Source organism: Terrapene carolina, unplaced genomic scaffold, assembly GCF_002925995.2.
Source record: "Terrapene carolina triunguis isolate 2854851 unplaced genomic scaffold, T_m_triunguis-2.0 Scaffold96, whole genome shotgun sequence".
NCBI classification, from domain to species: Eukaryota; Metazoa; Chordata; order Testudines; family Emydidae; genus Terrapene; species Terrapene triunguis.
The window spans coordinates 62,142,467-62,157,090 of record NW_020664447.1 but is presented as its reverse complement, the minus strand read 5'-3'; the positions used below and the strand labels follow the sequence as shown (position 1 = coordinate 62,157,090).

The following is a 14,624-nucleotide window of genomic DNA, read 5'->3' as shown; positions in this document are numbered from 1 at the left end:
CCCCAAGCAGCCAAAAAAAAAATAAATAAAAAAAAGCGTGATAGCGATCGCGGGAGGTCCTTCGCTCCAAGCCGGAGTGAGGGTCTGTCTGCCGAATTGCCGCCGAAGAGCTTGACGTGCGGTGCCACCCCTCTCCGCAGTGGCCGCCCCAAGCACCTGCTTGGCAAGCTGGTGCCTGGAGCCGGCCCTGTGTCTAGAGGGGTCTGTCAGTGAATGGGGGGTTGGGCAGGGCAATCTCGGGGTGCCGGCTGGGCGCGGAGGGAGGTGACGGGTCCCCGCCGTTTCTTTTCACGCTGCGCAGGGTCCGTTCTGTGGCATTTCCGACCAGGCTCTCGCTTGACCGCCCCCCCTCCCCACCCCACCCCAGTCGCGGCGACGCTTCGGCCCCCGGCGCGGAGAACTACAACTCCCACGATGCCCTGCGAGGGAACCAGGCTCCGCTTCCCGCCATGCCCTACGGCCCGGACTCCCTTTCCCTTGGTGCCGTGCGCGGTGGTGCCCGGCCGCCGGCGCCTCCCTCGTGTCGGGGCGCGGATGACGCTGGCGGCGGGGTGCTGCCAGGCCGAGTCGGGCCCGCGCTGCGGGGGGCTCCGGCAGCGGCGACCCCGCAGGCCGGCCAGTGAGCCGAGCCGTCCCTCTCCTCTTCCGCGGGCCTGGGCTCCCCTGGAGGCTCCAGTCGGAGTCTGGGCCCCGCTGGCCTTCGTCACCCTCCTCAGCTTCGCCTCCCGCTTCTACCGCCTGTCCGAGCCGCCGCACGTCTGGTGAGGGGCCGCGACGCTATGGCAACGGGGGTGGGGCTGGCGGTCAGGCCGCGGGGGAGGGGGCGGAGTCACGGCTGGGTCGGTCAGGGGCCTAGTGCTGGGTTTAACAGCCGCTTGCCCGCGTGGGGAATGGGGGTTTGGTGCGGCACTCGCGGCCCCGTGGGGTTGGGGCAGCGACAGGCGCCTGTCCGTGGCTGTGTGGCTGGCTGGGTCTTGGGAGTGGGGCAGGGGTATGAGGGGCACAGCTCCCCGCTCGCCCCGCTGACAGTCGTCACCTAGCGGTTCAGCATCCCGCATTGCTTCCCTGATTGAGTATGTGAGCCCCAAGGGATGGATGGGGGGGAGGATAACGTGGAGGTCATGGCCAGCAGGGACACTTCCAGGTAGGGGATACTCAGCGCCGATATACACTTTACATGCCCCTAGGCACAGCATCTTCAGCACTCCCCCGGCCTACAGCTGACCGTCATGTTTTCTGTAAACAAAATAAACGTTTAACCCACTTTTAATTTTTAGGTGCCCCTAGAATGCCAGCCCCCCTAGCATGTGCCTTCTGTGCCTACTTGGAAATCCGGCCCTGGGGATGCTGGGGGGGCATAGCTGAAGGGGTCAAGACAAGGGGGGCCTGGCAGAGAGGAGACTTAGGCTAGGTCTACACTACCCGCCTTAATCGGCGGGTAGAAATCGATCTCTCGGGGATCGAATTATCGCGTCTCGTCGGGACGCGACAATCGATCCCCGAATCGGCGCTCTTACTCCACCAGCGGAGGTGGGAGTAAGCGCCGTCGATGGGGAGCCGCGGAGGTCGATTTTGCCGCCGTCCTCACAGTGGGGTAAGTCGGCTCTGATACGTCGAATTCAGCTACGCTATTCGCGTAGCTGAATTTGCGTATCTTAAATCGACACCCCCCCCCCCATAGTGAAGACCTGCCCTTAGCCAGCAAATTATAGTGAACTCGGTGAATGAGGCAGCTGTGGTGAGGAGCTGGGAAAGGAGGCTCCTACCATCTCCTATGGTGGGAGGTTGCTTTTGAAGGCTCTCCTGTCCACACCCGCTCTGGAACGATTGTCTGGAAAGATCCATCAGTCTGTTTAGTCCCTATGGAGACTGATTGAAGTACTTGTGAGTGTGGATGCCAAGTGCATTTCAACTGGGGAATAAATGTTACATAACACGGTAAATTGTGCTAGTGGAGACAAGGCCAAAGTGCTGTATGAACATGAAGCTAGGCCATGTTCCTGGTGATTAACTGTTTAGTTAGTTTATTATTTTGATGTAAAGACAATAACATAAAAGAATAACTCTCTTGGGCTCTAGATGCTTTTCCTATTAATAAAAATACATTGCTACAGTCATTATGCAACTAACATTATAATACCTAGCTCTTATATAGTGCTTTTGATCATTATCCCCATTTTACAGATGGAGAAACTGAGGCAGCACATTTTCATGCATATGCCAATCACCAGTCAACAAGTATATTATAAAGCAAAATTTCTCATCCTTCACATTCCTCTTAAAAATTGCTGTGCCCAATCACCTCATCCCTCCCCATATGCCTGCTCTTACAGGCTTTACATAAGAACAGCCTTACTGGTTCAGACCAAAGGTCCATCTAGCCTAGTATCCTGTTTTCCATCAATGGCCAATGCCAGGTGCCCCAGAGGGAATGAACAGATCAGGTAATCATCAAGTGATCCGTCTCTTGTCGTCCATTCCCAGCTTCTGGCAAACAGAGGCTAGGGACACCCCTGCCCATCCTGGCAATGGCCATTGATGGACCTATATTCCATGAATTTATCTAGTTCTTTTTTGAACCCTGTTATAGTCTTGGCCTTCACAACATTCTCTTGCAAGGAGTTCCACAGGTCGACTGTGCATTGTGTGAAAAAATACTTCCTTTTGTTTTAAACCTGCTGCCTATTCATTTCATTTGGTGACCCCTAGTTCGTGTGTTATGTGAAGGAGTAAATAACACTTCCGTATTTACTTTCTCCACACCCTTCATGATTTTATAGACCTCTATCATATCCCCCTTTAGTCGTATCTTTTCCAAGCTGAAAAGTGAGTTTTATTAATCTCTCCTCATATGGAAGCTGTTTCATACCCCTAATAATTTTTGTTGCTCTTTTTTTGAACCTTTTCCAATTCCAGTATATCTTTTTTGAGATGGGGCGACCACTACTGCACGCAGTATTCAAGATGTGGGCATACCATGGATTTATATAGAAACAATATATTTTCTGTCTTATTATCACTTTCTTAATGATTCCCAACATTCTGTTTGCCTTTTTGACTGTCGCTGCACATTGGGTGGATGTTTTCAGAGAACTATCCACAATGACACCAAGATCTCTTTCTTGAGTGGTAACAGCTAAATTTAGACCCCATCATTTTATATGTATAGTTGGGATTATGTTTTCCAATGTGCATTACTTTGCATGTATTAACATTGAATTTCATCTGCCATTTTGTTGCCCAGTCACCCAGTTTTTGTTTGTGTGTGTGTGTGTGTGTGTGTTAGTGTTAGTGTTACGCCAGGAAGGACAACTGCTTTGGACTATTTCCGGAGGGGGATGGAGTAGGATTTCCATGTCAAGGGTTCATGTGGTGAACGCCCTGCCAACAATTTTCTCTATTATATACTGAGCAGGCTCCAATTTAACCCTCAGTATGGTACAGGGAGAGAGGTGTATCTTAGGTAAGCAGCTCCCAGGCCATTTAGGGCTTAAGGGACAAAACTAACACCTTTAAACTCAACTTGGCAGCCAGAAGGCAGCCAGTGTAGGTTCTGCAGCACTGGTATATTCATGGAGAGATATCTTGATTAATAAGGAGGCTGACCCATTTTTCATTAGCTCTAGCCTCTTATTGGAATTAACATGTAATCCCATGTAGAATGTTATGCACTTGTCCAGTATAAAAGTGGCAAAAGATAGTCACCAGCAGAATAGACATCTATGGACGTTTGATTATTTCCAGCTCCTGAATACATCTATCTTTTCTTTTTTTAGTTGGGATGAAACTCATTTTGGGAAGATGGGAAGTTACTACATTAACCGGACCTTCTTCTTTGACGTCCACCCACCTCTGGGGAAGGTGAACAGCTCTCATCAGGTCTTGCGTACATTTTAGGAGCCAGTGGAATCCCCTGGTCATTGGAACAATCCAACCAAAGCCTATTCCATTCTTCTGGTCAAAGTGTAGGATGAGCACCAGAGTTTTCTGGATGCCCCTTCCTTGTTACTGTTGTCATCTATTTGTCGTCTAGCTGGGAGGCCGTGACATGTGGCCCCCTCTTGAGGCCACACCCTCTCTTTTCTCTTCCATGGAAAATGCCCAAAATATGGGAAAGTAAAGAGTGTGCTTAATGCTGGATGTTGAAAAGGAGAGAATGGTTGGTCATAAAACATGTGTAAGTGCTTCTAGGGGAAATGAAGGGACCTCCTTGTGGGAAGTTATAGATCCAGGGAGCTAAGCAGTTCCTACTAGCAGGAATGTGAACTAAGTGCTCTGTAAACCAGTGAACAATACTGTTTTCTCAAAATAACATTTGAAAACAGCAGATTCTGAGCCAATCAGATCTTCATATCCAAGTCTATCACCTTGCTCATAAAATGCCACTTAAGAGAGACTTTTATGTTGGCTGAGGAGGATTGCTACTCGGTGGGTATCTGGTATAAGAGAATAGGTTTGTTATTGCACTGCAGCCAAAGGCAAGAACACATTTCAGGGAGTCCTCAATGGTGCCTATGACAGCAATGCCCATAGTTGGGATGGACTATAGCCAGATAAGATGCAGATCTACAAACGTTTGGGTGGATTTTTGATGGTGGGATGTGGGATGCTGTGAACATCTTTCCTGCAGCTGGAGAGGATGCCACTGACTCTGAAGTTGTTTCCCTGACCAGTTTGCCCCTTTCCCTCCCCAGATGCTGATAGGACTTGCTGGGTACCTGAGCGGATACAATGGCACGTTTCCTTTCCAAAAGCCAGGGGACAGATATGAGCATCATAACTACATAGGAATGAGAGGGGTAAGAATGCACAGGCCAGTGCTTAACCCATCCGCTCACAAATCAATGAAGGAAAGCAGAACAGTCCTCTGCAAAAGATGGGTGTTTCCCTTCCTCTCCTTGGGTCCTTCAGTATAGACTCCTTCAGATTTTGAAGAGGCTGGATTTTTATGACATATATTAAATTCTTTCATCCCTACCTCATCTGTCCAGATGGGCTGGTACTGCGATTTTTGAAACTGGAGCAGATACTAACATTCTTTCTTTGTCTGGCTCCATGTCTTTTATGGCAAACAGGCCTCTGAAATAACTTCTTGGATGTTATGGTGAAACCCATGTATTGTCTCTGGCCAGGATAAAATGAGGATGAGTTGACCCTGAAGGCGGTTTGATGAAGCTAATTGAAAGATGTTTCTGGAAATGACTTATATGGTCTGGAAAGAAACAAAAAACAAATCCTTGTTACTTACATGTGTAGACATAGAACTGCATAAACAACTGAAATTCTTCAAATTAAGTTTTCATTAGTTTGGCCTCTGCCTGAGTATCCTCAGTGAGCCAGACTTGGGCACCACTCAGTTGTAGTTACTTGCAGGAGCATCCATTGTTTGAATCTGTTTGAGGATGGAAGGAAGAAGGGTATGTGGGATCTGTATACACATTCATCTTGTGAAGAGATTGTCATTCCTCTCTGTGTCCATTCTTTTCCTGCAGTTCTGTGCATTTCTAGGCTCGTGCCTAGTTCCCTTCGCCTACCTCACAGTGCTGGAGCTGTCCAAGTCACTGTCTGCAGCATTACTTGCAGCCTCCATCCTGATTTTTGGTAAGCATTTCTAGCATCCTCATGGGAAATCTTATCTGTTTGGCATGTGGATGAAGGAGGGCCAGTAATGGAGGCCAGCCTCAGGGCAGATTAACTGTGCAGAGACTTTTCTCTCTGGAGTCATTACCCGCCAAGAAGAAGTCACTGATGAGAAAGGGTAGACACTGCCTCCCTTCTAAGAGCTGAATAACTGCAATCTATATAGTGCTTTTTATTCATAAGGTTCCCAAAGCATTTTATAATCTGATTTAGTTTATAGGTATTTCTGTGGTGCTTATTGCTTTACTATTGGAGTACATTTAAATGCAAGAATTTTAAAAACTGCATGAAAGATGTATAGCTAGAGATAATTTTGCCCACTACTGAAATACAGCCACCTCTGGTATGGGATATAGCAGCTGTTTAATAGTGCACAGCAATGCTAAATAAGACTTCAGGGTAGTAAGTCAATAAAGATTCTGTGTATAATTGAAATTAGAGAGAAGGGTTTAGATAGGCAGAATAGAATTACCTGAGTTAGAGACGGGCCATTTAACACAGAGACTCTCAAAAGGCATCACAAGATTTTTAATATCCCCAAGTCAAAGCTCTTCCTTTCTTTCTGTCTCTGTCTTTCTTTCTGTCTTTCTCATTCCCGCTCCCATTTGTTGAAAGAATGAGGAACTGAAAACATAATCTGTGTTTGCTGCATGGCAATTCAGAGCTCTGCTGTTTGGGCCATTTGAAAATAACATTTCAGAGTTTCTTACTATGGTCAGAGTTGAGACATGCTGACCTGTTTCTAGTCCCAACATTGCCCATGCTGTCTCTTGACTAAGCTGTGAGGAAACTGGCTTGCTACAGACACTGCTCTAGGTTTTCTTTGAAACTGAGACATCTCTTAGTATAGTTGGGTGTTTTATTTTCCAGATACAGGCTGCATTACTCTGTCCCAGTACATCCTGCTTGACCCCATTCTGATGTTCTTTCTTATGGGAGCTGTGCTGAGTATGGTCAAGTATAACTCCTGTGCAGATAGGTAAGATGGTGATCATTTTTTATTATGTCATAGATGTATGAGCCTTCATGCATGTACAATATGGAGACAATATGATAGTGGGAGGGTGGGGAGAGGGGATGGGGTGGAAGGAGAAGAGGGAGGGCATTTGGCTCCTTGGAGATGGGGAAAGAGACTATTGTGAACATGGGAGCTTTCTAAGAGTCATGGATGGGAATGGACCTTTATAGGTCATCTCGTCCAATCCCCTGCACTGATACAGGACTAAGTAATATCAACTATCCCTGACAGGTGTTTGGAAGTTTATAAGTACAGGTTAGACAATGATGGAGAATTTATAACCTCCCTAGGCAATTTGTTTCAATACTTAACTACCTTTACAGTTAGGAAGTTTTCCCTAATGTCCAACCTAAATCTCCCTTGCTGTGATTTAAGCCCATTACTTTTTGTCCTATCCTTGGTGTTTAAGGATAACACTTTATCACCCTCCTTATGACATCCTTTTATGTAGTTGAAGACTGGGTCATGTTTTCTAAATCTTTTATTATTTGTATTGCTCTCCTCTGGACTTCCTCCAATTTGTCCTCATCTTTCCTGAAGTGTGGTGCCCCGATGAGGGTCTTATCAGTGCTGCAAAGAATGGAAGAATTACTTCTAGTGTCTTGCTTACCACACTCCTAATACATTCCAGAATGATGTTTGCTTTTTTATAACATTATTGCATTGTTGACTGATATTTAGTCTGTTATCCACTATACCCCCAACATTTTTTTGCAGTGCTGCTTCCTAGGCAATCATTTCCCATTTTGTATTTGTGCAATTATTCCTTCCTATTTGTTTCAGACCATTTCTCCAATTTGTCAAGATCATTTTGAATTCTAATCCTTTCCTCCAAAGCACTTGCAACCCCTCCCAGCTGAGTATCAGCCTCAGATTTTATCAATGTGCTCTCTATGCCATTATCAAAATAATTTATGAAGATATTGAATAGAACCAGATCCAGAACCGATCCCTGTGAGTCCTCACTTGATATTCCCTGTGAGCTTGACTGTTACCCATTTGATAACTACTCTGAATATGGTTTTCCAACCAGTTGTGCACCCATCTTATAGTAGATTGGTCTAGGTTATATTTTCCTGGTTTGCTTATGAGAAGGTCATGTGCGACAGTATCAGAAGCCTTACTAAAGTCAAGATATATTGCAAGTACTGCGTCCCCCTATCCACGTTTGTTATCCTGTCAAAGAAGGATGTTAGGTTGGTTTGACAGGATTTGTTCTCAGCAAATCCATGTTGACTGTTACTTATTGCCTTATCTTCTAAGTGCTTACAAACTGATTGATTATTTGTTCCTTTTTCTTTCCAATACTGAAGTTAAGATGACTGGTCTATAAATCCCTGGGTTTCCTTATTTCCCTTTTTATAAATAGGTACTATATTTTCCCTTTTCCAGTCCTCTGGGATCTCTCCCATCCTTCACATGTTCTCAAAGATAATCGCTAATGGCTGACAGATCTCTTCCGCCAGTTCTTTAAGCATTCTAGGATGTATTTCACCATGCCCTGCTGACTTGAAGACATCTAACTTGTCTAAGTAATTCTTAACTTGTTCTTTCCCTATATTAGCCTCAGATCCTACCCTATTTACCGTGATGTTCACTGTGTTAGTCATCCGATCACTGCTAAACTGGTGAAAAACTGAAACAAAAAAGTATCCGAGGGGTAGCCGTGTTAGTCTGGCTCTGTAAAAAGCAACAGAGAGTCCTGTGGCACCTTTAAGACTAACAGATGTATTGGAGCATAAGCTTTCGTGGGTGAATGCCCACTTCGTCCGATGCATGTAATGACGATGCATTCACCCACGAAAGCTTATGCTCCAATACATCTGTTAGTCTTAAAGGTGCCACAGGACTCTCTGTTGCTTGAAACAAAAAAGGCATTTAGCATTTCAGTCATAGTTGTGTTTTCTGTTAGTCTTTCCTTCCTCATCGAGTAAAAGGGCTTACTCTGTCCTTTAAAAATGTTTTCTTGCTGCCCTTTATGTCCCTCGCTAGTTTAATCTCATTTTGTGCATTGGCCTTTCTAATTTTGTCCCTGCATTCTTGTGTTCTTCTATATTCATCCTTTGTAATCTGACCTAGTTTCTACTTTTTGTATGATTCTTTTTTGAGTTTTAGGTTGTTGAAGATCTCCTGGGTAAGGCAGGGTGCTCTCTTACCTTATTTCCTATCTTTCTACACATTGGAATAGTTTGCTCTTGTGCCCTTAATAATGTCTCTTTAAAAGACTGCCAACTGTACTGAAATCTTTTTTCACTTAGACTTGCTTCATACATACATGGTATGTAACTATTCTCAGAGTTTGCTAAAGTCTGCCTTCTTGAAGTCAATGGTCTTTATTCTGCTGTTTTCCCTCCTACCATTCCTTAGAATCATGAACTCATCATTTCATGATCACTTTCACACAAGCTGCCTTCCACCTTCAAATGCTCAACTATTTCCTCTCTGTTTGTCAGAATCAAATCTAGAGCAGCCTCTCTCCTAGTTGCTTTCTCCACCTTATGTAATAAAAAGTTGTCTCCAATGCATTTCAAGAACTTGTTGGATAATCTGTACCCTGCTGTATTATTTTCCCAACAGATTTCTGGATAGTTGAAGTCTCGCATCACCACCAAGTCCTATGCTTTGGATGATTTTGTTAGTTGTTTAAAACAAGCCTCATCAACCTTTTCTTCCTGGTGAGGTGGTCTATAGTAGACCCCCTACCATGACATCACCCTTATTTTTTACCCCTTTTATTCATACTCAGAGACTTTCAACAGGTCTGCCTCCCACTTCTATCTCAAGCTCAGTGCATGTGTATACATCTTTGATATACAAGGCAACACCTCCCTTTTCGCCCTGCCTATCCTGAACAAGCTGTACCCTTCTATACTATTATTCCAGTCATATGAATTTTCCTATCAAGTCTCTGTGATGCCAGTTATGTTGTAATTGATTATTCACTAGTATTTCTAGTTTTTCCTGTTCATTCCCCATGCCTTGGATTAGTATACAGACATCTAAGATGTTCATTAGATTTCTCCTCTATTGTCCCTCTTTTCTTTCCTTTGTCCCTGCTCTGATTTCCCATGTTTCTCCCAGATTCTGACCCTTCACCTGTGTCTTCATATTCTGGACTTACATGTAGGCTTTTGTTGAACCTAGTTTAAAGCCCACCTCACGAGATTAGCCAGTCTGTATCCAAAGGTACTCGTCCCCTTCTTTGTTAGGTGGACCGAATTTCTTCTTAGCAGTCCTGCTCAAGGAGATGAAGCCCTCCTGGCGACACCATCCTCTTCTTCGCATGGCTGTGTGGAAAAGGGTTAAGGCTGGGCGAGACATAGGAAGTACATGGGAGAGAGGATTGAGTAGAGAATGGGGTATGAAAGCCAGTTTGAGAGGAAGCATTCACAGAGATATCGATGGTGTGGATCTATGCAAGAGCCTTGAAGGTAAAGACAAGAAACTTGAACTTCCTGTGACAACAAGGGAAGCTAGTGGAGGGCATGATGTGGTCAGAGCAGTAGAATAGTTAGATTTTACCACCTGCTTTGCTCTTAATGGTAAGACTTTTGTATGTTCTCTTGCCCAATTTCTAAGGCCCAATTCCTTTGTTTCCAGGCCAGGGAAGCTCTGCTTTTTCATAACGATGAGTCCATGAATATTTATAAAATAGTATAATTTGTTGGGCTTCAAGGATTGGTATCCTAGCATTTTTGGAAGTGTTTACATGAGATTTCTGAATGAAGCAGTAATGTGTTCCAGGTTAGCTGGTCTACGCATATTCAAGAGGCATGATCCTGCTTACAGAGCATTTGGGGATCCTGAAGAGTTTATGTAAGGTGGAGCCACATAGGGCATCTTCCCCCACAATGGAACCAAAAGATGGATAAGTAAAAATGGAAAATTTTTATGACCCTTTCATAAGCCGACCCTATAATTCAGGGGTCGGCAAACTTTGGCTCCCAGGCCATCAGGATAAGCCGCTGGAGGGCCAAGATGGTTTGTTTACCTCGAGTGTCCGCAGGCACGGAGGTAAACCTAAGTAAACAAATTGTCCCGGTGCGCCAGCTGCATACCCTGACGGGCCGGGACAGCAATTGGTGGGGAATTTTTTTGGGGGGGAGAAGCTGGGGATCAGGGGAGTAACCCCTGTGACCACCCCCCACATGACCCCACCCCGAGGCCAGGACCCCCACACTCTCTCCATCCCATCCCTTCCCACCTTATCTGGGGAGGGCCAGGGGAGGATGTCTCTGGCCTGGCTGGAGCTGCTCCGGTAGACTGGGCAGCACGGCCGCAGCCCGCTGCGGCAGGCCAGACCGGGCGGCACGGCCACAGCATGTTCCAGCGGGCTGGGCCGGGCGGCACGGCCGCAGCGTGCTCCGGCGGGCTGGGCGGCGCGGCCACAGCCTGCTCTGGGTGCGGGGCAGAGCGGCACGGCTGCAGCCCCGAACCTGCAGCTGCTTCGGAGGCTGGGGGGAGAACAGCGTGGCCAGAAGCGGAAAGCCTCTGGCCCCGCCTCTTCCCTTCTGTCTCTGCTGGCTGTGCTACCTCTCTTTGCTCCCTCTGTTGCGGGGAGGGGCTGTGTCCCACCTCTCCCTCTCTATACCCGTTCATAAGCCGACCCCCTTCTCTGGTGCTTCCCTTTTTTACTAAAAAAATTCGGCTTATGAACGAGCATATACGGTAAGCTTTACCCATTTGTGATCTGTACCATTGTGTGAAATGTGCTGTAGAATTGACTGTGCTGTCTCAGTGTGACTGACTACAGCAGACATGGCTAGTGTGGCCCATCTAAAGTCACGCAATGCTGCCTGCAGCCATCCTCATTTACAACACGCAGCATGTAACCTGTAAACTACAAACTCCTAGTGTACTGTGCTCCATCTGATCAGCTCAAGATGCAGTATTCTATGCTATGATCTGTAGTTTTCATTGGTTGTCTCTTTATTCAAGATTGGGGCAGCAGCAAACAGATCCATTTAATGTAAATTAGGAGTGGCCCTCTGGCTTCTGGCTAGTGCAGATGTGACTTTTGATTGAGCAAAATGTGCTACCCAGAGGTAGTGAGTCAGTGGGAGAGGGGCTAATAAACTTCCACCCACCTCCTCACCTCCACTCATCTTTTCCCTACTGTTTGGTTTTAGTCTTGTTTCTTTTGCTGTCATTAACACTTGTGCTGTGAATAGGAAGATATTCTACACCAGTATTTTTCTGATATAGGCCTATTGAAGATACAAGGAGGAGCCTAGCCAATATCTGTCCCCCTCCCATGTCACAGCCCTTTGACTCTTCCATCCTTGCCATGTCATGGAGCAAGAGTCGTAGCACTCCTCTCAGACCCAGGCCTCCTGTATATGGACTGTCGCCAAACCCATTAGGTGTAGGCTGTGGTTCTATTCCCCTCCTGAAGCCCTCCTTACAGGGTTGGCCAGGTTTCAATAGAGGCCCTTTACAAACATCAAAACAAGGGTGCGCTTGGACCCTTCCAAAATTCATGAAAAATGTCAACTTTATTTCCCCACTTCCAGTGAAAGACCCCAGAGAAATGGAACAGGAGGCAGTGGTAACAGGTTTTGCAGTTGATTTCCTGTTTGTTTCAATTGGTGCTGTTTGCACTTGTAGCCATCATTAAACAGTGACCTGCTCTGTCTGTTGTGTAGGCCGTTTTCTGCCTCCTGGTGGTTCTGGCTGAGTCTGACTGGGATCAACCTCGCTGGAGCGATAGGGGTGAAGTTTGTTGGCCTCTTTGTAGTCCTATTGGTTGGACTGAACACAGTTTATGATCTTTGGGAGTTGCTGGGGGACATCAGCCTGTCACTGGTGAGTGTCCAGAATTTTTCTTTATATTTAGTGTTTTTCCCCCTTGTTAACTTCCCTGCTTTTGATATTCATGAAAACAGCTTACTATCAGTTTGTCTGCAGAAGACAGCTGATAGATATTGAAGCCAGATGATGACTGGAATTGAGAGGTATAATGAAAAACCAGTCGTCTCCTGTGTTTTAAAAAAAAAAAAAAACTGTCAGCAGGATATAATGCACCCAGAGGGTGTTCATTGGAGAGACCTCTTGCCTTTTGGGTTGCATGCATTAGATTTCATTCTAGATTAAATGCATATCAAGGATGGCCAGACGATAGCCCATAGTTAGCCATCATCTGGAATTCTACAGTGTGGCCTTCTAAAGAGAAGTGCTTCCTGCTAGATCGGGGGTAGTCAATTATTTGTCAAGGTCCAGATTTCTTGGTCAAGGTCCAGACTCCAGAAAAAATAACAATAATAATGGTAATAAGTAAAAAAAAAAAAAAGATTTCAAGTTCTGTTCAAAAGCGTCTGGAGGTCCAGATTTGGCCCACGGTCTGCCTATTGACTACCCCTGTGCTAGATGTTCCTAATTTGCTGCACTTAATATGCATGCAATGGAGCAGGTTGATGCTGTCTTCATTTGCAATACAAGGATACAGCCTGCACAGACTGCGAGGGCATGTAAAGCTTCATTGGGATCCAGTGGCTTACTTGTAGTGTATACTGTGTGACTTGCAGTCTCTACAGGATACACTGTTGTGTTGAAGATGAAGGCAGCTGTACCCTGCTCCATTTTACACAAATGCAGCGCAGCAGCTTTTAGGCTCTGGGTAACTTGCCAATGCAGTTGTTAAAGGAGGAAAGGTCGGGTGCTCTGGCTTAAAAAATATTGCATACAGTATTTGAGGGCTATGAAATCTGATGTTTGTTTACCTCAGAGATGTTTTCGATATCCCATTTAAGATCGTGCAGAGAGAGAGACTATTCAAGCACATCTTTAAAAAAAAAAAAAAAGTGTTAAATTCTTCTTTTGTCCCAGCCTGTTTTGAAGTTTGAAAATTCTATTTGTTCTGCTTACTGGTTTTGTCCTTTTCTTATTTCATAAACATTGTTTTTTTCTTCTCTGCCTTCCCTGCCTTATGGTTTGTGTTCCCTGATTAATGCGAATCAATATGAGCTGCAATGATGCAACATTCCAGCTCCAGAGAGCGTTTCTTGAGAATAGAGTTAGTTAATTGTATTTGAAATGGAACAAATCCATCATCTCTAAGGTTTCTGTCACAGACAGCTGCAAAGTGATTTCATTTGTGCTGTTGGCAGCAAAAGAGAACCCCTGAGTGGTAGAATATATAAAGAAATTTACCGACTCCAGAAGAGAGAGACTTGCTGAATAATTAACTATTTGGCAACCCTTCGTCAGTTACTCTGAAAAAGAACTAGTAAAAGCCTAAAAGCATGAATAACTTTTCTCCATATTGCCTATGGAACTAGTTTTGGTGTGTTTACATGTCATTTATTTGGAAAAAATTTGATTTCTAGAACCTGCACCTCATCTTGGCCTACTGCTGTTTTGTTCATTGCTCTTTAGTGATGTCATATTTTTCTTCTTTTCTCAATACAAATACAAATAAATAGTAAAAATAGTTATTGTAACAAAAAGAGATTTTGTTAAAAGAGAAGTGTTTTGTGCTGATCCAATCTGGGGATTGGGGACTATATTCCTGAATTTTAATCCCAGCTCAGATGTTGATCGACACTGTGGCTTTGGTTATGTAATTTAAACCAAAATTTTCAGAAGTGGCAGTGATTTTTGGGTGCTCAACTGATGCTTTGGGCTGGATTTTTTCAGAAGTACTGAGCCAACGGCATCTTCTACTCCTGGGAGAATTCTGCGCCAAAAAATTAAAAATTCTGCGCACAATATTTTAAAATTCTGCATATTTTATTTGTCAAAATAACACAATATAATCACTCCAGTTTCAACTGTTCAGGTAATTTATTTCAAAATACCTGTGAATAAGTATGTCAACAATACAGACACCAAAAAAAGATTTCCCCAGGAGTAAAGAGTTAAACAAACATTTACGACAACCCAGTTCCAATTGGGGGGGTGCTGGAGGGGACTGCGTGGGCATCCCCCTAGAGCCCAGACACCTGCGTTCCGCTCCCCTCAGAGTCCG

The 14,624-nt window shown here is 45.1% G+C and overlaps 1 protein-coding gene across 6 annotated transcripts in view; it reads left to right on the top strand.

Annotated features, from left to right (window-relative positions):
* Window positions 1–454: 454 nt before the first annotated feature.
* The window catches only part of POMT2 (protein O-mannosyltransferase 2), a 41,925-nt gene continuing 27,755 nt past the window's right edge, over window positions 455–14,624 (top strand). For 2 of the 6 annotated variants that reach the window (XM_029911459.1, XM_029911458.1), the window contains exons 1-6: window positions 455–761; window positions 3,777–3,879; window positions 4,695–4,799; window positions 5,493–5,601; window positions 6,511–6,619; window positions 12,304–12,463. In XM_029911459.1, the coding sequence (XP_029767319.1) occupies window positions 535–761; window positions 3,777–3,879; window positions 4,695–4,799; window positions 5,493–5,601; window positions 6,511–6,619; window positions 12,304–12,463 (813 nt within the window). In that variant the 5' untranslated portion in view covers window positions 455–534. Of the gene's footprint in view, window positions 762–1,066; window positions 1,145–3,776; window positions 3,880–4,090; window positions 4,178–4,694; window positions 4,800–5,492; window positions 5,602–6,510; window positions 6,620–12,303; window positions 12,464–14,624 lie in introns of those variants that run through there. The other 4 variants (XM_024192807.3, XM_029911460.1, XM_026651518.2 and 1 more) reach the window with 3 other exon arrangements.